At 54.2% G+C, this 20,122-nt stretch overlaps 1 protein-coding gene and 1 pseudogene across 1 annotated transcript; one reads left to right on the top strand and one right to left on the bottom strand.

Annotated features, from left to right (window-relative positions):
• Positions 1-1,203: 1,203 nt before the first annotated feature.
• Positions 1,204-18,278, bottom strand: LRRC8E (leucine rich repeat containing 8 VRAC subunit E). Its single transcript, XM_003809986.5, has 3 exons — positions 14,463-18,278; positions 7,470-7,612; positions 1,204-4,558 (listed from the first exon to the last, which is right to left on the bottom strand). Exons 2-3 carry the CDS (start codon positions 7,605-7,607, stop codon positions 2,306-2,308), a joined length of 2,391 nt encoding a protein of 796 aa, XP_003810034.1. The 5' UTR covers positions 7,608-7,612; positions 14,463-18,278; the 3' UTR covers positions 1,204-2,305.
• On the top strand, positions 15,967-16,086 carry LOC117977124 (5S ribosomal RNA; annotated as a pseudogene).
• Positions 18,279-20,122: the final 1,844 nt, after the last annotated feature.

The following is a 20,122-nucleotide window of genomic DNA, read 5'->3' as shown; positions in this document are numbered from 1 at the left end:
CGACGGGGCCAAGGTCAAGGCCAGAGTTGTTGGCCAGACCCACATAGAACCTCAAGACGCCCCGCTTATCTCGCACCCGGAACGTGAGCCCAGTGCCTGGACGTGGAGAATTCCTATCTGAGGAGGGGCCCTGGGGTTAGGTGCCAGTGCTTGGGCCCCCGGCAGCCTAAACCACTCCTTTAAGTGGTCCGACGGGTGCTGGGGAAATGTCCCATCTGGAACCCAGGGATCCCCCCAAGAGCGGCTTCCCTCTGCTCTTAGATGCGAGAAGGAAGTTCTGATTTTGCGGACACCTGGGAGGTGGCCAGGGCCAGGCACTCTGCCAAGTGCCCTTCCAGCTTCTGGTCCAACGAGGGAACACTTTGGGATGAGAGTTACCGGCTTGTCGGAACTCCTCTGGTGACGACTTGTGGATGGAGCATACACAAGTGTAGAGTTATAGCTGAGGTCTTTACCTTTCCGTCTTCCAGGCAGCCTTCTGTGCCTCTGCTCTGAGAACATGAGACTCATCCTTGATTCTGGCACACGGGTGTTACTTGGTCACATGAAATAAAAGGTTACGGGCATGGTGGTTCACGCCTGTAATCCCAGCACTTTGGGAGGCCAAGGCGGATGGATCACGAAGTCAGGAGAGGACCAGCCTGGCCAAGATGGTGAAACCCCGTGTCTACTAGAAATACGAAAATTAGCCGGGCATGGTGGCAGGCGCCTGTAATTCCAGCTACTTGGGAGGCTGAGGCAGAGAATTGCTTGAACCCAGGAGGCGGAGGTTGCAGTGAGCCAAGATTGCGCCACTGCACTCCAGCCTGGGTGACAGAGCCAGACTCCGTCTCAAAAAAAAAAAAAAAGAAAGAAAAACAGGGTCTTGTTCTGTTGCTCAGGCTGGAGTGGAGTGGTGTGATCACAGCTCACTGCAGCCTCAACCTCCTGGGTCCTGGGCTCAAGCAATCCTCCTGCCTCTGCTTGCCTAGTAGCTGGGACCTCAGGCACACATCAGCACACCTGGCCAACTTCTTTTTGTATGTTTTTGTAGAGATGAGATCTCACTATGTTGCCCAGTTGGTCTCAAGCTCTTGAGCTCAAGCGATCCTCCCACCTGAGCCTCTCAAAGCGCTGGGATTACAAGCATGAGCCACTATGTCTGGCCCTAATGGACGGTGTTAGACAATGACAGGAGTGCACATAAGAGATCAAAACTAGAACTTGCATAATTAGTATTATTTATTAAGCACCCAGAGAACAGTCAAGACCAAAGTCCCTGCTTGTCCTTGGAAAAATGTCACCTCTATAGCAGGTGTCCTAACCCTGGAGTCCACCCACCTTAGGAAGTCCTTGAATAGCTCTCTGGGGGAAATCTATCAGCTGCCTGAAGAGCTTTGTGTGTATTTGTACACCAGCATTTTCCTGAGGAAGGAGGTGCCTGGCTTCATCAGTTTCTCAAAGGGTCTAGGACCTCAAAAGGGATCAGAATCTAGATATTTGGATACCCTATTTTTTTTTTTTTTGGCAGAGGTGGGGTCTCGCTATGTTACCCAGGCTGATCTCGAACTCCTGAGCTCAGCCATCCTCCTGCATTGGCCTCTCAAACAGCTGGGATTATAGTCATGAGCCACAGCGCCCGGCCCTGATACCTTTACATCAGCATTTCCCAACATACCGTCTCAGGGCCACTTACCTGCACCAGAACTACCTGGAATATTTAGGAACAGACTCCTGGCCCCCAACCAAACCTCCTGAGTCAGTGTTTCAGGGGAGGGGACTGGGATATTTTGTTTTGCACCGACTCCCTAGGTGATTTTGATGCTTAGCCAAATGAGAACCATTGTTCGGAGCTAACATATAACACAGCAAACAACTGTGTCTGTGTCCTCTCCTTGGGAGAGAACCCCAGAAGTAAGTTGCTTTGTTGCATGGGGAGGGGGAGTGTTGGAAATCCCACTGGGATGTGTCGTTTCCCCCATATGTGGCACTAATTGAGCTGGAATATCCAGGGAGAGGCAGCAGTTCTAGGGATGGGAGCAAGGCCAGCCAGCCTGCCAGAGACACAGGTGTGGTTTTGGTCGGAGAATGCCATGACTGAGTTAATCCCTCCATACCAGGTTCCACCCCAGCTCCACAACATCCTGTCTGTCTCCCCAGACAAACCAGCCCAGATCCTCCTGGGCCCCAGAAAGATGACACAGCTGCCCCCCCCCCCCGATCTCCTGGCCTGTACCCACTTGGCTTCCTGTCTTGGAAGACAATGGTTGAGATTCCAGGGCAGAAGCATTTTTAAGGCTCTACCTAAAATGGCCCCACCCCAGCTTCATTCCTCCTCCATCTTGTCCCGCACTTCTGCCGGCAGACCCTGGTAAAGCGTGTCTTCCACCAGGAGCCCCGCCTTCTTGAGCCCCCCACAGTTGCCAAGTTCTTCTGGCAGCGCCTCTAAGCGGTTGCCTTTGAGCTCCAGGCGGCTGAGGGCCCTGAGGGCACCCACGTGGGGCGAGAGCTGGCTCAGCTGGTTGTCGCCCAGAAGCAACGTCCGCAGCTTGCGGCAGAAGAAGAGCTCTTCGGGCAGGGCCTCCAGGGCATTGTAGGAGAGGGCCAGGTGCTGTAGGTTCTGCAGGAGGCCCACCTCGGGTGGCAGGGAGTGTAGCCCGTTGTGGGACACATCCAGCAGACGGAGGCCTGAGCACAGACCGAGCTGGGAGGGCAGGGTCTCCAGCTTGTTGTAGCTCAGGTAGAGCTGCTCCAGGCTCCTGAGCTTCCGCACGTGCTCAGGGACGTAGGCGATCTGGTTGTGCCACAGTCTGAGCGTGACCAGCTTCCGGCAGTGCTGGAAGCTGAGGATTTCCTCGATGGAGCGCAGGTGGTTGTCCTTGAGGTCAAGTTCCTGCAGCGCACCCAGGCTGAACACTGCATGGGGGATGCGCTCCAGCCCGCAGGCCACCAGCTCCAGCTCCCGCAATGCCGTCAGCTTCTTGAGGCTGTTCAGGGCAACCAGACGGGCCCCATCGTTGTGCAGGCTGAGCCTCTGCAGGTGGCCGGCAACGTCGGTCACACTGGCTGGCACCTTCCCGGCGTTGCTCCGGAGGGACAACACCTTGAGCTGCTTCAGCTCCCGGAGGCTCTCCAGGGTGGCCGCCCGAGCTAGCTCCTGGGGGAAAAGCCCCTCCAGGTGCAGCTCCTCCAAGCCCCGCAGCCCAAACACCCAAAGCGGCACCTCGCGGAGCTCCTCGCATTTGACGCGCATCACCTTCAGGTGGTCCCGCAGGAAGACCTGCAAGGAGAAGGGTAGCCTGGCGGGCGAGTGGAGCAAGCTGAGCTCCTGCAAGTGCACCAGCTGCGACAGCCCCGGGGGGAAGGTGATATCGCAGATGGCCTCCAGCCGGAGTGACTCCACCTCACTGAGCTCAAAGACGGTGTCTGGCAGACCCGGCAGCATGCAGAGGGCCAGCTCCAGCCGGCCCGCGGCATTGCGCTGCAGCTTCTGTCGAAGCTTCTCGGGCGTCCACTCGTGGTTGAGATTGAGCTGCTTTAGACGGCTTTCGCTGACCTCAGACAGGAAGACGGCGAAGCGCTTGGAGTAGAGGGAGTCGTACTGATCGATGAGGTGCAGCATGAAGGCGAAGTCATTCTTGACGTCAGGAATGTCCCCCATGCCAGTCTCCTCCCGCACGGAACGGAAGGAGTACTCCTTGAGGGGCCGGTGGAAGAGCCAGTAGAGCGTGTAGATGCAGGTAAGTCCGTAGATGCACACAAAGGAGATGTAACAGAAGGCCAGCTTGGAGAAGAGGTGGGCCTTGGTGTGGTTGCAGCAGAAGCTGGCGTAGCCCGTGACCTCTGACGTCTCCACCCTACAGGCCACCAGGAAACTGATCTTCTCCACATAGACCAGGTTGTAGACCAGGATGGCCAGGAACTTACACACTTTCAGCACCGTCTGTCGGATGTACATGGTGTACAGGATGTCGCCCTCTTCCACGTGCATGCGGAACTTCTTCACCTTCTCAAACAGGGCTTTGGCTTGCTCACCCTCCTTCTTGTCCAACAGGGTGACAACTGGAGGCTCGGTCACCACCTTCTCCGGTTCCGCCAGCACTTTCTCCTTCTCACCCTCCCCTGCCTTCCCCGGCCCGGTCCCTGCCGTGGCCACTGTGGTGGCCGCGGCCCGTCCGGTGGCTGCTGGGCCCTTCTGGTTCTCCCCGGAGACCTCGGATAGGGCCCTGGTGGTCCATGGAGAGTCAAAACACTTGCCCAGGATGGAGATGAAGTGTTCAATCTTGGAGCTGGTGCCAGGGAACTTGAACCAGAAACTGGTGCAGACCATGAAGATGAGTGTGTGAATGACCACGAGGTAAGGGAAGTACTTGGCATACCAGTGCAGGGCCGTCTCATAGCACAGCTGGTTAATAAAGCTGTATTGCTGCAGGTCCAAATTGTTCTTAAGGCCTTTAACCTCCTGCAGGGCCCCAATCTGCTCAGGGATCCCCCGAGGCAGCAATTGCTGGCACGGGGCCTCTGATAAGTTCTCCTGGAGCTCATGATTGGGTAGACAGATGATCTTGTCCTGTGTCACCTGAGGAGCAAAAGAGAATGAGGGCTGTACTCCTAGCACTTTGGGAGGCCAAGGCGAGTGGATCACTTGAGGTCAGGAGTTCAAGACCAGCCTGGCCAATGTGGTGAAACCCTGTCTCTACTAAAAATACAAAATTAGCCGGGCATGGTGGTGGGCACCTGTAAGCCCAGCTACTCGGGAGGCTGAGGCAGGAGAATCGCTTGAACCCGGAAGATGGAGGGTGCAGTGAGCTGAGATCGCGCCATTGTACTCCAGCCTGGGTGACAGAGTGAGCCTCTGTCTCAAAAATAAATTAATTTAAAAAAGAGAGAAAATGAGGGGGATGGGGAAAAAGCAGGCTGAAAGTGGGAGACCCCCGCACCCCCCATCTCTGACTGTTGCCAGCCAGCTGTGATTTTGGAAGAGTTTTGCTAAACCTCTAAGCACTGTTTTTTTTGTTTTTGTTTTTGTTTTTTGAGACAAGAGTCTCGCTCTGTCAGGCTGCGTGCAGTGGTGCAATCTTGGCTCACTGCAACCTTCTCCTCCTGGTTCAAGCAATTCTCCTGCCTCAGCCTGCTGAGTAGCCGGGGCTACAAGCACGCACTACCATGCCTAGCTAATTTTTGTATTTTTAGTAGAGATGGGGTTTCACCGTGTTGGCCAGGCTGCTCTCGAACTCCTGGCCTCAAGTGATCCCCTGCCTCAGCCTCCCAAAGTGCTGGGATTACAGGAATGAGCCACCACAACTGACAAAGCACTGGTCTTTGTCTGAGAAAAGGAGTTGGGTTGAATCGTGTCGCCACAAAAGATGTTGAAGTCCCAACTCCAAATCCTTAGAATGTGGTATTATTTGAGCTGCGTCAGGCGGCTCCTGTTTGGTAATAGGGTCTTTGCAGAGGTAGTCAAGTTAAGACAAAGCCAGTAGGGTGGGCCCAGTATGACTGCGCCTTAGAGAAAGGGGAAACATAGACACAGAGACAGACACAAAGACAGAAGATGACGTGAGGATACAGGGAGAGGCTGGGTGCGGTGGCTCAGGCTTGTAATCCCAGTGATTTGGGAGGCAGTGGGAGGGGGGGCCACACGGGGGTGGTAGAGGAGGATTGCTTGAGGCCAGGAGTACAAGGTTACAGTGAGCTATGATTGCGCCACTGCACTCCAGCCTAGGTGACAGAGCTTGCTTAAAAAAAAAAAAAACTGTCTCGGCCAGGCGCAGTGGCTCATGCCTGTAATCCCAGCACTTTGGGAGACAGAGGCAGGCTGATCCTGATCACGAGGTCAGGAGTTCAAGACCAGCCTGGCCAACATACTGAAACCACGTCTCTACTAAAAATACAAAAAAATATTAGCCGGGCGTGGTGGCGCACGCCTGTAATCCCAGCTACTTGGGAGGCTAAGCCAGGAGAATTGTTTGAACCCGGGAGGCGGAGGTTGCAGTGAGCCGAGATCGCACCACTGCATGCCAGCCTGGGCGACAGAGGGAGACTCTGTCTAAAAAAAAAAAAAAGAAAAAGAAAAATACTGGGAGAATGTCATCTACAAGCCAAGGAACTCTTGGAGCTGCAAAAATCTAGGAGGGAGGCTTGGAAGATTCTCCCTCACTGACAACTGACGCCTTGATCTCAGACTTCTGGCCTCCAGAACCAGACCCAGAAGAGGAAACATTTCTGGTTATTTAAGCCACTCAATCCCTGCTACTCTGTTACAACCGAAGTAACAAACTCATATAGCAATTGCAGTCCTTTCCAGATTCTAGGGATAAAATTGAGCATTGTGAAAATATGGGGCCGGGCACAGTGGCTCACACCTGTAATCCCAGCACTTTGGGAGGCCGAGGTGGGAGGATGGCTTGAGGCCAGGAGTCCGAGACCAGCCTGGGCAACATAGCAAGACCCCTGTGTCAACAAGAAATTTTAAAATTAGCTGGACGTGGTGGTGTGTGCCTGTAATCCCAGCTACTCTGGAGGCTGAGGTGGGAAGATCGCTTGAGCCCAGGAGTTCAAGGCTGCAGTGAGCTGTGATCATGCTACTGCACTCCAACCTGAATGACAGAATGAGACCGTGTTTCTTTATTTTAATTTTCAATTATTTTATTTTATTTTTTTAAGATGGAGTCTCGTTCTGTCACCCAGGCTGGAGTGCAGTGGCATGATCTCGGCTCACTGCAACCTCTACCTCCCAAGTTCAAGCAATTTTCCTGCCTCAGCCTTCCAAGTAGCTGGGATTACAGGTGTCCACCACCATGCCTGGCTAATATTTGTGTCTTTAGTAAGGACGGGTTTTCACCGTGTTGGCCAGGCTGGTCTCAAACTTCTGGCCTTAAGTGATACTCCCACCTTGGCCTCCCAAAGTGCTGGGATTACAGGTGTGAGCCACCATGCCCGGCCCCTGTCTGTTTTTAGCCAAAAAAAAAAAAAAAAAGAAAGAAAGAAAGGGTCAGGTGCAGTGCCTCACGCCTGTAATCCCAACACTTTGGGAGGCCCAGGCAGCCAGGTCACTTGAGGTCAGGAGTTCGAGACCAGCCTGGCTAACATGGTGAAACCCCATCTCTACTAAAAAACTACCAAAATTAGCCAGTCGTGGTGGTGAGCGCCTGTAATCCCAGCTACTCAGGAGGCTGAGGCAGGAGAACCGCTTGTACCCGGGAGGCAGATGTTGCAGGGAGCTGAGATCATGCCACTGTACTCTAGCCTGGGTGACAGAGTGAGACTCCGTCTCAAAAAAGAAAAAAAGATATGGAATGGCATAGCAATGTGGGTACTCCGGTGCTTCTGGCTATGGAGGTAAGGAAGATAAGGGGTCTGGATTGGCCTTTGAGTGGGGCTCTGTCTTCAGTTTCCTCTCTTTCTTGGGTGATGAGAAGGCTTCCCGACTTCCCCAGACACCTGCCCCGCCCCTCTGGTCATGCCCCCTTGCCAAGGGAGGGCCTCACCTGGAGGGTGCAGCCAAAGACCCCAATCATGAGCATGGCCACGGTGAGGTACTCGGCCAGCACGTCCCACCAGGGTTTGAGCACCTTGAACGCAGGCTGCTGTTCCGTGAACTGCTTGAACTCGGCCACTGGGATCATGCTGCCTGTGGGACAGGACGAGATGGGGGGTGTAGAGAGAGACCCTCAGGATGGGAGGCTCTGCAGGGGGTCCTCCGAGGAGCCGGACACAGGCAGGCCTGTGACCCTCCCTGCCCAAACTTGTCCAAACCACCGAAGTGTGTGCCCCCACTTCCCTCTTAGCCTGGCCTCAGTCACCCTCCATGCAGACGTCACCACCTGCCCAGAACCAAGCGGCCACTGTTCCCTTCTGGGCACCCCTGCACTTGATCTGACTTGTCTGACCTCGAAGAGCACATGAGGGATAGTCCACAGGGCCGCCGCCCTCCAGCCTCCTCGGGTGGCCCCCTCCCCAAAACCAGGCATCCCTCTCCCACCCCTGACACCAAGGCCTGAAAACATCTGCCTCGATGCTCCCTGACCGCAGACACTCAGCGTCTGGGCCAGCTCCAGCTCCCACCGCCACCAGGTCTGAAAGCGTTCCAAGGCTCAGGACTTCCGGGGTGTAGGCCCCTCCACCCCCTCCAGGGGCACTCTGGGCACCACCTCCAACCTCCAACCGGAAAAGCCGGCTGGAGCCTGGCTCTGGTTACCAGGGCCCCAGGGGCAGGGACTGCCAAGCTGAAGGCTAGTCAGCCCTGGGGGTAGGAGGTGACCAGGACACCTGAGTTTCTAAAGGGGCTACAGCCCAGAATCACAGGCAGAAACCAGAGACCTGGGCTCTGAGAGGGGGCAATGGGGTGTCCGGATGTCCGAGGAGGAAGGAGGATTTACAAATGGAAAGTTGTCAGGTGACATCTGCGACCAGGCTAGGGCTGTGCTGTCAGGCTCCTGGCCAGCCCACTCTGTCTGTTCCCAGGGTCTCCTTTTAGACCAAGCTATCATTATTGCAGATACAGACAGGCCAGCCACAAATCACACTGGGGCGTGGGGCACGAGCTGAGATGTCACTCTCCCAGGCAGGTACCTACTTCCCCAGAGGCTGGAGGTGGAACAAGGAAGGTGGGGAACCTTAGACCAGCTCACTTCTGCCAACATCCAAGTTCCCCCAGTCCTGGGAGCCTCCTGTCCTTGTCCAGATAGATAATCTGTAACTGGGGCTGGGCGCGGTGGCTCATGCCTGTAATCCCAGCACTATGGGAAGCTGAGGCAGGTGGATCACTTAAGGTTAGGAGTTCGAGACCAGTGTGGCCAACATGGTGAAACCCAGAGTCTACTAAAAATACACAAAAAATTAACCAGGTGTGGTGACGCACACCTGTAATCCTAGCTACTCTGGAGGCTGAGGTGGGAGGGTCTTGATCCGGGGAGGCAGAGGTGGCAGTGAACTGAGACCGCGCCACTGCACTCCAGCCTGGGTGACAGAGTGAGACTCCATCTCAAACAAACAAAACAAAAGACAAAGATAATCTGTAACGGGACAGGAGTTGGGCCAGGAAGGAGGGCATCTGCCCATCAGGGAGTTATCTCTGGCTCCCCGTCCATCTCCCCAGGAAGAATCTAGGGAAACCCTGGTCCCCTGACCCACGACTCAGCCAACGGTTCTGACACGTCTGAGCCTCCCTTTTCAGTTTGTGTCCCCCCCATATTTTGGGGTGACTCCTGGGTTAAAACAAGGTAGGATACAGGCTCCACCCACCAAGCTAAAGGCCAAGCAGTCCCGAAAGACCACATCCTTTTACCCCCTCAGAGGCCCCCACTTCAGTCTGGGGAATCAGATAGGCAGGCAAGGGTGTGGGTACAGCCTGCCCACACGGGGACTCACCATGCAAGTGTAAAATGTCATAGGTTGGGCCAGGCGCAGTGGCTCACGTCTGTAATCCCAGCACTTTGGGAGGCCGAGGCAGGCGGATCACAAGGTCAGGAGTTCGAAACCAGCCTGGCCAGCATGGTGAAACCCCGTCTCTTCTAAAAATACAAAAATTAGCCGGGCATGGTGGCATGAACCTGTAGTCCCAGCTAGGCAGGAGAATCGCTTGAACCTGGGAGGCGGAGGTTGTGGTGAGCTGAGATTGTGCCACTGCAATCTAGCCTGGGAGACGGAGCGAGACTCTGTCTCGGGGAAAAAAAAAAAAAAAAAGTCATGGGTTCCCTGACTCAGGCAGTGACTCACCCAGACCCAGATCCATGCAAGGGGGTGCCCAGAGCACAGGGTCCTTCGCACTATGGCCTGGCCCTCATGCTCATTCACACTCCCTGCCCTAAGCAAAAAGCCAAGTATACTTTGGGAGGCCGAGGTGGGCAGATCACTTGAGGTTAGGAGTTCGAGACCAGCCTGGCCAACATGGTGAAACTCCGTCTCTATTAAAAATACAAAAATTAGCCAGGTGCAGTTGGCTCACGCCTGTAATCCCAGCACTTTGGGAGGCCGAGGCAGGCAAATCACAAGGTCAGGAGTTAGAGACCAGCCTGGCCAACGTGGTGAAACCCCGTCTCTACTAAAAATACAAAAAATTAGCTGGGCGTGGTGGCAGGTGCCTGTAATCCCAGCTACTAGGGAGGCTGAGGCAGGAGGATCGCTTGAACCTGGGAGGCAGAGGTTGCAGTGAGCTGAGATTGCGCCACTGCACTCTAGCCCAGACAACAGTGCGAGACTCTGTCTCAAAACTAAACTAAAATAAAAATAAAAATACAAAACAGCCAGTCATGGTGGAGGGTGCCTGTAGTCCCGGTTACTCGGGAGGCTGAGGCACGAAAACCCCTTGAACCCGGGAGGCGGAGGTTGCAGTCAGCCAAGATTGCACCACTGCATTCCAGCCTGGGCAACAGAGCAAGACCCTGTCTCTAAAAAAGAGAAGAGAAGAGAAAAGAAACCCGACTACAAATATCCCAGTCTGCCTGGGTCACCAGTATCTAATCTGGTAGAAACATACCAGGACAGCTCAACTGTCCCCAGGGGATGAATATGTACATTGCACCCACCAAAATGGATGCTTGGGGTCATTTTGGGTCATGCATATTTGTGCACGAGGGTATAAAGTCCAAGTACACACACTGAGCTTCAGAGGGACCCAGCATTAGGGACCCTCACGTCCTGTTTTGGTTCCAGCCATCCATTGAGTCCTCGAAGGATCCTGCAGGGACACTGCTCAGTTGCTTTACCTAAGAACGCTGACCCCAGGCTGGGTGCAGTGGCTCAGGCCTGTAATTCCAGCACTTTGGGAGGCTGAGGCAGGAGGATTGCTTGAGCCCAGGAGTTTGAGCAGGCAGGACAACATAGTCAGACCCCATTTCTACAAAAAAATCTAAAAATTTGGGCCGGGTGTGGTGGCTCACGCCTGTAATCCCAGCACTTTGGGAGGCCGAGGCGGGCGGATCACGAGGTCAGGAGATTGAGACCATCCTGGCTAATGCAGCGAAACCCCGTCTCTACTAAAAATACAAAAAATTAGCCGTTCATAGTGGCAGACGCCTGTAGTCCCAGCTACTTGGGAGGCTGAGGCAGGAGAATGGCGTGAACCTGGGAGGCAGAGCCTGCAGTGAGCCAAGATTGCACAACTGTACTCCAGCCTGGGCGACAGAGCGAGACTCCGTCTCAAAAAAAAAAAAAAAAAAAATCTAAAATCTTGCCAGGTGTGGTGGTGCATGCCTGTAGTCCCAGCTACTTGGAAGACTGAGGTGGGAGGATTGCTTGAACCCAGGAGTTAGAGGCTGCAGTGAGCCATGAACCAGCCTGGGCAAGACCCTATCTCAAACACAGCAAGCAAAACACTACTGACTGGGGCTGGGCGCGGTGGCTCTCGCCTGTAATCCCAGCACTTTGGGAGGCCAAGGTAGGTGGATAATTTGAGGTCAGGAGTTCCAGACCAGCCTGGCCAACATGGTGAAACCCCGTCTCTACTAAAAATACAAAAACAATTAGCCAGGCGTGGTGGTGGATGCCTGTAATCCCAGCTACTCGGGAGAGTGAGGCAGGAGAATTGCTTAAACTCGGGAGACAGAAGCTGCAGTGAGCCAAGATCTCGCCACTGCACTCCAGCCTGGGCGACAGAGTGAGACTCTGTCTCAAAAAAACAAAACAAAACAAAAACTCCTGACTCTGGGGGCTGCAGAAGAAATCACACAAAACACACACACACACACACACCCGAGCAGGGACCAACTTCCTCTCCTTGCCACCCTGGTGTAAGCTCCACCAATAGCCATCCCAGGTGCACAATCGCAGACAAGAAGGCAGCAACACTCAGGGGACCGGGGGGCAGCCACAGGGGCTATCATTATCTGTCTCCATGACTCAAACTTGATCCTCACAAACCTGCCATTAAATTTCCACAGACATAAAATAGGCCCCCACTTTGTCTGAGCAGGGCTGGTGGGAAGGTCCAGGAACAGGGGCTCAAAGAATTGGGGCAGAGCCAGGGAAAATACAACGATGGGACGTATACGCTCAGCTTCCTCCACCAGACACTGAATGCCTCATTTTATCCCAACCCAGGCAGCGTGGTTGTCGGAGACTTTGCTTTCCAGACTCAGGGGAGAGAAATAACTTGCTCAAGCTTCTACAGTTCCAAGTGGCATTCGAAGCCTGACCCATTCAACCTCCAGGTCCTGCCTGTAGGATTGTAACTGCTCTGTTCCCTCTTGGGAGACAGCCTCTAATTAAAATGCAGCATCTTGCCGGGCATGGTGGCTCACGCCTGTAATCCCAACACTTTGGGAGGCCAAGGTAGGCAGATCATTTGAGGTCAGGAGTTTGAGACCAGGCTAGCCCAACATGGTAAAACCCCATGTCTACTAAAAATACAAAATTAGCTGGAGTGGTGGTGGGCACCTATAATCCCAGCTAATGGGGAAGCTGAAGCAGGAGAATCTCTTTTTTTTTTTTGAGAGAGTCTCACTCTGTCGCCCAGGCTGGAGTGCAGTGGTGTGATCTCGGCTCACTGCAAGCTCCGCCTCCCGGGTTCACACCATTCTCCTGCTTCAGCCTCCCGAGTAGCTGGGACTACAGGCGCCCACCACCTCGCCCGGCTAATTTTTTGTATTTTTAGTAGAGACGGGGTTTCACTGTATTAGCCAGGATGGTCTCGATCTCCTGATCTCATGATCTGCCTGCCTCGGCCTCCCAAAGAGCTGGGATTACAGGCGTGCGCCACCGTGCCCGGCTGAAGCAGGAGAATCTCTTGAACCCAGGAGGTGGAAGTTGCAGTGAGCTGTGATTGCGCCACTGCACTCCAGCCTGGGCAACAGAGCAAGACTCTATCTCAAAAAACAAACAACAACAAAAAAACCACAGCATCTTTGCCAAAAGCACCTAAGAGCTGTGTTGCATTGTGGCAGGCCAGGCTGGAAGGCTTTCCAGCCTGAGACCATGTGGCTCCCACCAGCCCTGGCTCCATCCACCCATGCCTCACCCCTCCTCCCTCCCAGGTCCTCCTCAAGCCGCTTGCCTCCAAAAAATGTGGTGATGAGTTCCTGCTGGGGGAAGGGTGGGAGAGTGAGACCCTCCACACCCACAGCCCATGCTAAGAGGCAGGGAAGAAGCAAGAAACATCCAGCAGTTTTCAGCCCTAAGAGGGGTTTTGTAGAAAACAAGGCCCAACCTTTTTTTTTTTTAGACATAGAGTCCTGACGGACACAGTGGATCACGCCTGTAATCCCAGCACTTTGAGAGGTTGAGGCAGGTGGATCACGAGGTCAAGAGATCAAGACCATCCTGGCCAACATGATGAAACCCCATCTCTAAAAATACAAAGATTAGCTGGGTATGGTGCCGCATGCTTATAGTCCCAGCTACTCAGGAGGCTGAGGCAGGAGAATCGCTTGAACCTGGGAGGTGGAGGTTGCCGTGAGCCAAGATCGTGCCACTGCGCTCCGGCCTGGCAACAGAGCAAGACTCTATCTTGAAAAAAAAAAAAGAGAGAGAGAGAGAGAGATAGAGTCTTGCTCTGTCACCCAGGCTGGAGTTCAGTGGCACGATCATAGCTCATAGTAGTCTCGAACTCCTGGGCTCAAGTGATCCTCCTGCCTCAGCCTCCCCAGTAGCTGGGACCACAGGTGCGTGCTACCATGCCCAGCCAACTTTTAGATTTTTTGTAGAGATGGAGTCTCGCTATGTTGCCCAGGCTGGAGTGCAGTGGCCCAATCTCAACTCACTGCAACCTCCACCTCTTGGGTCCGAGCAATACTCAAGCCTCAGCCTCCCCAGTAGCTGGGACTACAGGGACACGCCACTAATTTTTGTATTTTTAGTAGAGATGGGGTTTCACCATGTTAGCCAGGCTGGTCTCAAACACCTGACCTCAGGTGACCTGCCCACCTCGGCCTCCCAAAGTGCTGGGATTATAGACGTAAGCCACGGTGTCCGGCTGAGCCTCAAACATTTATGCAAGGGAGAAACTGAGGGTCTAGGGTGGGGGAGGGTGGCATCTTTGTAGCCCGTCCTGGGTCAGGCCCCATGCCTGCGGATTCCCAGCCGAGTGGTTTTGCAAGCCGCCTCTGCCAGCAGACTTGAAGATCTGGGACGTGTATAAGTTCAAGAGCACCAGAGGTCAGGCTTGGTTGAACCCACCCCAAGTGGTAGGTTGTGGGGCTGTGAGAGTCTCCCGGGGATGAGTTGTCAATGTCTTACCAGATGCCAAGGGGAGGGGAAAGTGGTTGAGACCCCCAAAGTCAAGTTTATCTTCAGCCTGTTTATCTTCACTCTGAGACTTGGCCGCGTCTGCCTGGCTCCCAGGACGGGCACCTCGTGGGCCAGGTTTCCCTTTGCACCAGCCGGCACCCCCACCCCAGCTCCTGGTGTGTCGGGACGGCCTGCCCCGGCCACAGGGCCAGCGCACCTGGAGCGGCTCTGCCCCTTGTCCAGACCCGGGGACTCCCAGCCCGACCCCCACCCTGCCACCTCGTGGGTTATCCAGAGGCAAAGAGCCACCTACTCACCGTTCCGGGAGGGACGCTGGGCCCAACTCCTGGGTCTCTGGGAGCAGAGCTGCCGCGACTCCCGCAGAGTTCCCGGGCGGGCCGCGAGGGTGAGTCAGGGCAGGCGGGGACAGGAGACCCGGAGCCGCCCCGCCCCGCCCCCGGACGACTCGGCCCCGCCTCGCCGCAGGCGCGCCCAGGTCGACCCTACTCCAGGCGCCGCGCGATCAGCAGGGTTGGGGAAAGACAGCCGTCCTAGGCTGCTTTGCCCTGGTGGGCTCGGGGCTGGCGGGAGATGCAGGGGTCTTAGAACTTTGCAACTTTGCAGTCTGGCTGGACCCTGGCAGCTGGGGAAACTGAGGGAGCTGGGGACCCTGAACTCCCAAAGCCATTCTACGGCCACCTTTCTGGGAACCAGGTCTTACGGACCCTGTCGAGAAAATGTGGAGGCCGGGCTCTGTGACTCACGCCTGTAATCCCAACACTTTGGGAGGCCGAGGCAGGAGGATACCTTGGGCCCAGGAGTTTGAAACCAGCCTGAGCAATATAGTGGGACCACATCTCTACAAAAAATTTTAAAACCTACAAAAACAAAATTTTAAAAATTAGCCAGGTGTGGTGGTGTGTGCCTGTAGTCCCAGCTACTCTGGAGGCCGAGGTGGAAGGATCACCTGAATCTGGGAAGTTGAGAGGCTGCAGCGAGCTACGATCATGCCACTGCACTCCAGCCTGGGCCACCAAGAAGGACCCTGTCTCCAAAAGAAAAAAAAGAAAAAGAAAAAGTGCAGAAGGGCTTCTTCTAACCCCGCAAGGCCCAGTCACCTGGCCTTAAAGCCCAGCCAAGGCACAGGTGACTGCAGTTTTCAGGTGCTGGGAGTGGAGTTGCGGGAGGACAGGACAGGGGAGGGGACGGCTTCTCCCTTCAAGCTCTGGCCACGGGCGGGAACTGGGCTGAACCAACGCAAGTTGAGTAGAGTGGGGATGCCCTCCTGTCTGTCCCTGCCCAACACTGTGGTCTGCCCTCCAGGTGGGGAGTGGGGCACAAGCAGCTCCGAAGTCCTGGGGGGCCCAGCTTCTCTGCCTCCCCACCCCCACCCTGGCCGCCCCACTTGGGAGGCCTGAACTGGGTCTTAGATGAGCAAATCTGTGGAGGTGGACCTTGATCTGTTCTCTGTCTGAAAAACCTTGGAGGCCGGGCGCAGTGGCTCACGCCTGTAATCCCAGCTCTTTGGGAGGCTGAGGCGGGTGGATCACGAGGTCAGGAGATCGAGACCATCGTGGCTAACACAGTGAAACACAGTCTCTACTAAAAATACAAAAAATTAGCGGGGCGTGGTGGCGGGCGCCTGTAGTCCCAGCTACTCAGGAGGCTGAGGCAGGAAAATGGCGTGAACCCGGGAGGCAGAGCTTGCAGTGAGCCGAGATTGCGCCACTGCACTCTGGCCTGGGCGAAGAGTGAGACTCCATCTCAAAAAAAAAAAAAAAAAAAGATAAAAAAAGAAAAGAAAAGAAAAACCTTGGATGTATCTATGGCCATACCATCCTAAAAGCATCTGATCCTCGTCTCACCTCGGAAGCTAAGCAGTGTCGGACCTGGTTAGTACTTGGATGGGAGACCACCTAGGAATACCGGGTTCTGTAGGCTTGGGCTGGGCACGGTGGCTTACACCTGTAATCTAGCACTTTCGGAGGCTGAGGAGGGTGAATCACCTGAGGTCAGGCGTTTGAGACCAGCCTGGCCAACATGGTGAAACCCTGTCTCTACTAAAAATACAAAAATTAGCTAGGTGTGGTGGCTTGTGCTACTTGGGAGGCTGAGACAAGAGAATCGCTTGAGCCTGGGAGGTGGAGGTTACAGTGAACTGAGATTGCACCACCGCACTCCAGCCTGGGCGACAGAACAGGACTCCATCTCAAAACAAAACAAAACAAAACCATCCATGGAAATGTTCCTACCTGGACTTAGGGTGGGAGAGGGAGAGTTCTCCCTGACAGGGTAAAAGAAGCCTTGACTTGGCCGGGCACGGTGGCTCATGCCTAGAATCTCAGCACTTTGGGAGGCCAACTTGTGTGATTCACCTGAGGTCAGGAGTTCGAGACCAGCCTGGCCAACATGGTGAAGCCCCATCTCTACTAAAAATGCAAAACATTAGCTGGGTGTGGTGGCACAAGCCTGTAATCCCAGCTACTTGGGAGGCTGAGGCAGGAGAATCGCTTGAACCCAGGAGGCGGATGTTGCCGTGAGCCGAGATCGTGCCACTGCCCTCCAGCCTGGGCAACAAGAGCAAAACTCCGTCTCAAAAGAAAAAAGAAAAAAAAAAAGCCCTGACACTGACCAGGTCTGGGCCTGAGACTGGAAACCTCTAGGGTTGGAAACTTGTAAGTCAGGGACCTTCTGGGGACCGCCACAGGGAGTCCAAAGACAAAACTTCCTTTTGGATTTAGTAGAGATTTAAGAGCACCTGTTGTCTGTCGGCACCTGCAGCTTCCTTGCAGGACAAGACCAGCAAGGCTCTCTGCTCTTTGAGAGCTTCTGTCCTAGTGGGTGGGAGAGATACACTAAGTAAACTAATAAAGGGGACCAGGTGGGGTGGCTCACGCCTTAAATCCCAGCAGTTTAGGAGGCTGACCAAGGTGGGTGGATCGCTTGAGCCCAGGAGTCTGAGATCAGCCTGAGCAACATAGTGAGATCCCATCTCACAAAAAATAAATAAAAATGATAGAAGAATTAGTCAGGCGCTGTGGCACGCACCTGTAATCCCAGCTACTCGGGAGGCTGAGGGAGGAGAATCGATTGAACCCAGGAGGCGGAGGTTGTGGTGAGCCGAGATTGCACCACTGCACTCCAGCCTGGGCAACAGAGCGAGACTCTGTCTCAAAAATAAATAAATAAGTAAATAAAAATAAGCTGGGTGTGATGGTGTGCACCTGTGGTCCCAGCTACTTGAGAGGCTGAGACAGGAGGATCACTTGAGCCTGGGAGTTGGAGGCTACAGTGAGCCATGATTGCACCACTGCACTCCAGCCTGGGTGGCAGCTCAGAACCTGGCTTTTAAAAACAAAACAAAACAAAACAAAAGACAAACGAAAGAACAAGGTAATGCCAGTTTGTGACAAATGTTGTATATATAACAAAGCAAGGTGAAGCGGTAGCAAGGGACAAGGGGTTCCTTGAAGACCGCTTTGAGGAAGGGACCTGTGAGAAAGGTTGTCTCTCCTTTGGAGTGACTCTTCCTGTCTTCCTTCCTTCCTTCCTTTCTTCTTTCTTTCATGGAGTTTTGCCGTTGTTGCCCAGGCCGGAGTGCAATGGCGTGATCGCTGCTCACCGCAACCTCCGCCTCTGGGGTTCAAGCAATTCCCAGCCTCAGCCTCCCGAGTAGCTGGGATTACAGGCATGCGCCACCACTCGGCTAATTTTGTATTTTTGGTAGAGAGTTTCTCCACGTTGGTCAGGCTGGTCTCGAACTCCTGACCTCAGGTGATCTGCCTGTCTCGGCCTCCCAAAGTGCTGGGATTACAGGCGTGAGCCATCGCACCTGGCCTTCTTTTTCTTTCTTTATTTTTTTGAGATGGAGTCCTTGCCCAGGCTGCAGTGCAATGGCACGATCTGGGCTCACTGCAACCTTCGCCTCCTGGGTTCAAGCAATTTTCCTAACTCAGCCTCCAGAGTGGCTGGGATTACAGGCGCCTACCACTGTGCCTGGCTAATTTTTGTATTTTTAGTAGAGACGGGGTTTTGCCATGCTGGCCAGGCTGGTATTGAACTCCTGCCTCAGCCTCCCAAAGTGTTGTGATTATAGGTGTGAGTCACTGCACTAGGCCTTCGCCTTCGCCTTCTCCTCCTCCCCCTCCCCCTCCCCCCTCCTCCCCTCCCCATCTTCCTCCTCCCTCTCCTCCCCCCTCCTCCCCTCCCCCTCCCCATCTTCCTCCTCCCTCTCCTCCCCCTCCCCCTCCCATCTTCCTCCTCCCCCTCCTCCCCCTCCCCCTCCTCCTCCCTCTCCTCCTCCTTGCCTTCCTTCTCCTCCCCCTCCTCCTCCCCCTCCTCTCTCCTTCCTTCCTTCCTTTCTTTCTTTTCTTTCTTTCCTTTCCTTTCTCTTTGCCCCTCCTCCTCCTCCCTCTTTCCCCTCCTTCTCCTCCTCCACTTCCTGTTCTCCTCCTCCTTCTTCTCCTTCTCCTTTCCTCCTCCTCCTTCTTCATTCTTCTTTTTTTTCTCCCTCTGTTGCCCAGGCTGGCATGCAGTGGCATGATCCTAGCTCCCTGCAGCCTTGAACTCCTGGGCTCAGGTGATCCTCCTGCCTCACCCTCCCTCCCAAGTAGCTAGGTCCACAGGCACGCACCACCACATCTGCTGAATTATTTCTTTATTTGTTTTATTTTTTTGTAGAGACAGAGTCTTCCTATGTTGCCCAGGCTGGTCTGAAACTCCTGGGCCCAAGCAGATCCTACCGTCTTGGCCTCCCAAAATGCTGGGATTACAGGCATGAGGCACCATGCCTGGCCTACTTCCTGTCTTCTGAGAGGTTTCTTGGGATCTGTGCCCTGGGGATGTTTGCAACCACATGCTGAAATAAGCTTTTTTTTTTTTTTTTTTTTTTTTTTGAGAGATGGAGTCTCGCTCTGTCTCCCAGGCTGGAGTGCAGTGGTGCAATCTCAGCTCACTGCAACCTCACTGGGTTCAAGTGAGTCTCCCAGCCTGCTGAGTAGCTGGGATTACAGGCACGTGCCATCACACCTGGCTAATTTTTGTATTTTTAGTAGAGATGGGGTTTTGCCATGTTGGCTGGGCTGGTCTCAAACTCCTGACCTCAGGTGATCTGCCTGCCTCGGCCTCCCAAAGTGCTGGGATTACAGGTGTGAGCCACCGCGCCCAGCCTAGCATCTTTTTTATTTTATTTGTTGAGACAGAGTCTCACTCTGTTGCCCAGGCTGGAGTGCAGTGGTGTTAGCGCACTGCAACCTCCGCCTCCCGGGTTCAAGCCATTCTCCTGCCTCAGCCTCCTGAGTAGCTGGGATTACAGAGTCGAGGAAATTGAAGTATTTCTCCACCAGCTCCTGTCTGTCCCTGCCTAAGGGTTGCTCCAGAGAAGGGAGGTGGAGAGGTGTTAACTCTCTGGCACTTCTGAGTTCCCTGCCCACAGGGACTGTGAGTGCTCAGGGATATAGACAGGGTGGTATGGTACCTGCTGTAGATATAGATTTACCTGCCGCAGGTATAGATGCACCTGCTGCAGGTATAGTTACACCTGCCACAGGTATAGATGCTGAGTGGGATGGCTGAGTCATAGCACACCAATACTCAATCCTTTCCAATTATTTATCAGAAAGGCTGCCCACTTTACATTCCCATTGCTACTGTGTGAGTCTTTCCACATGATAATATCTAGCTTAAAAAAAATATGGGCCAGTCACGGTGGCTCATGCGTGTAATCCCAGCACTTTGGGAGGCTGAGGCAGGAGGATCGCTTGAGCCCAGGGGTTTGAGACCAGCCTGGGCAACAGTGAGACCTGAGACCCCGTCTCTACAAAAAAAAAAAAAAAAAAAAAAAAAAAAAAAAAATAGCCAGGCACAGTGGCGCATGCCTGTGGTTCCAGCTATCTGGGAGACTGAGGTGGGAGAAATGCTGAAGCCCAGGAAGTTGAGGCTACAGTGAGCTACTATTGCACCACTGTACTCCATCCTG

Source organism: Pan paniscus, chromosome 20, assembly GCF_029289425.2.
Source record: "Pan paniscus chromosome 20, NHGRI_mPanPan1-v2.0_pri, whole genome shotgun sequence".
In the NCBI taxonomy this organism is placed as follows: domain Eukaryota; kingdom Metazoa; phylum Chordata; class Mammalia; order Primates; family Hominidae; genus Pan; species Pan paniscus.
This window is presented reverse-complemented; position numbering and strand designations above follow the sequence as displayed.

Bases quoted from the DNA above. Each gene is read 5' to 3' on its own strand.
- LRRC8E (XM_003809986.5), bottom strand. From the start codon at position 7,607: ATGATCCCAGTGGCCGAGTTCAAGCAGTTCACGGAACAGCAGCCTGCG. The intron at 4,559-7,469 runs GTGAGGCCCTCC...TTTGCTCCTCAG, and splicing joins TCTTTGGCTGCACCCTCCAG to GTGACACAGGACAAGATCAT.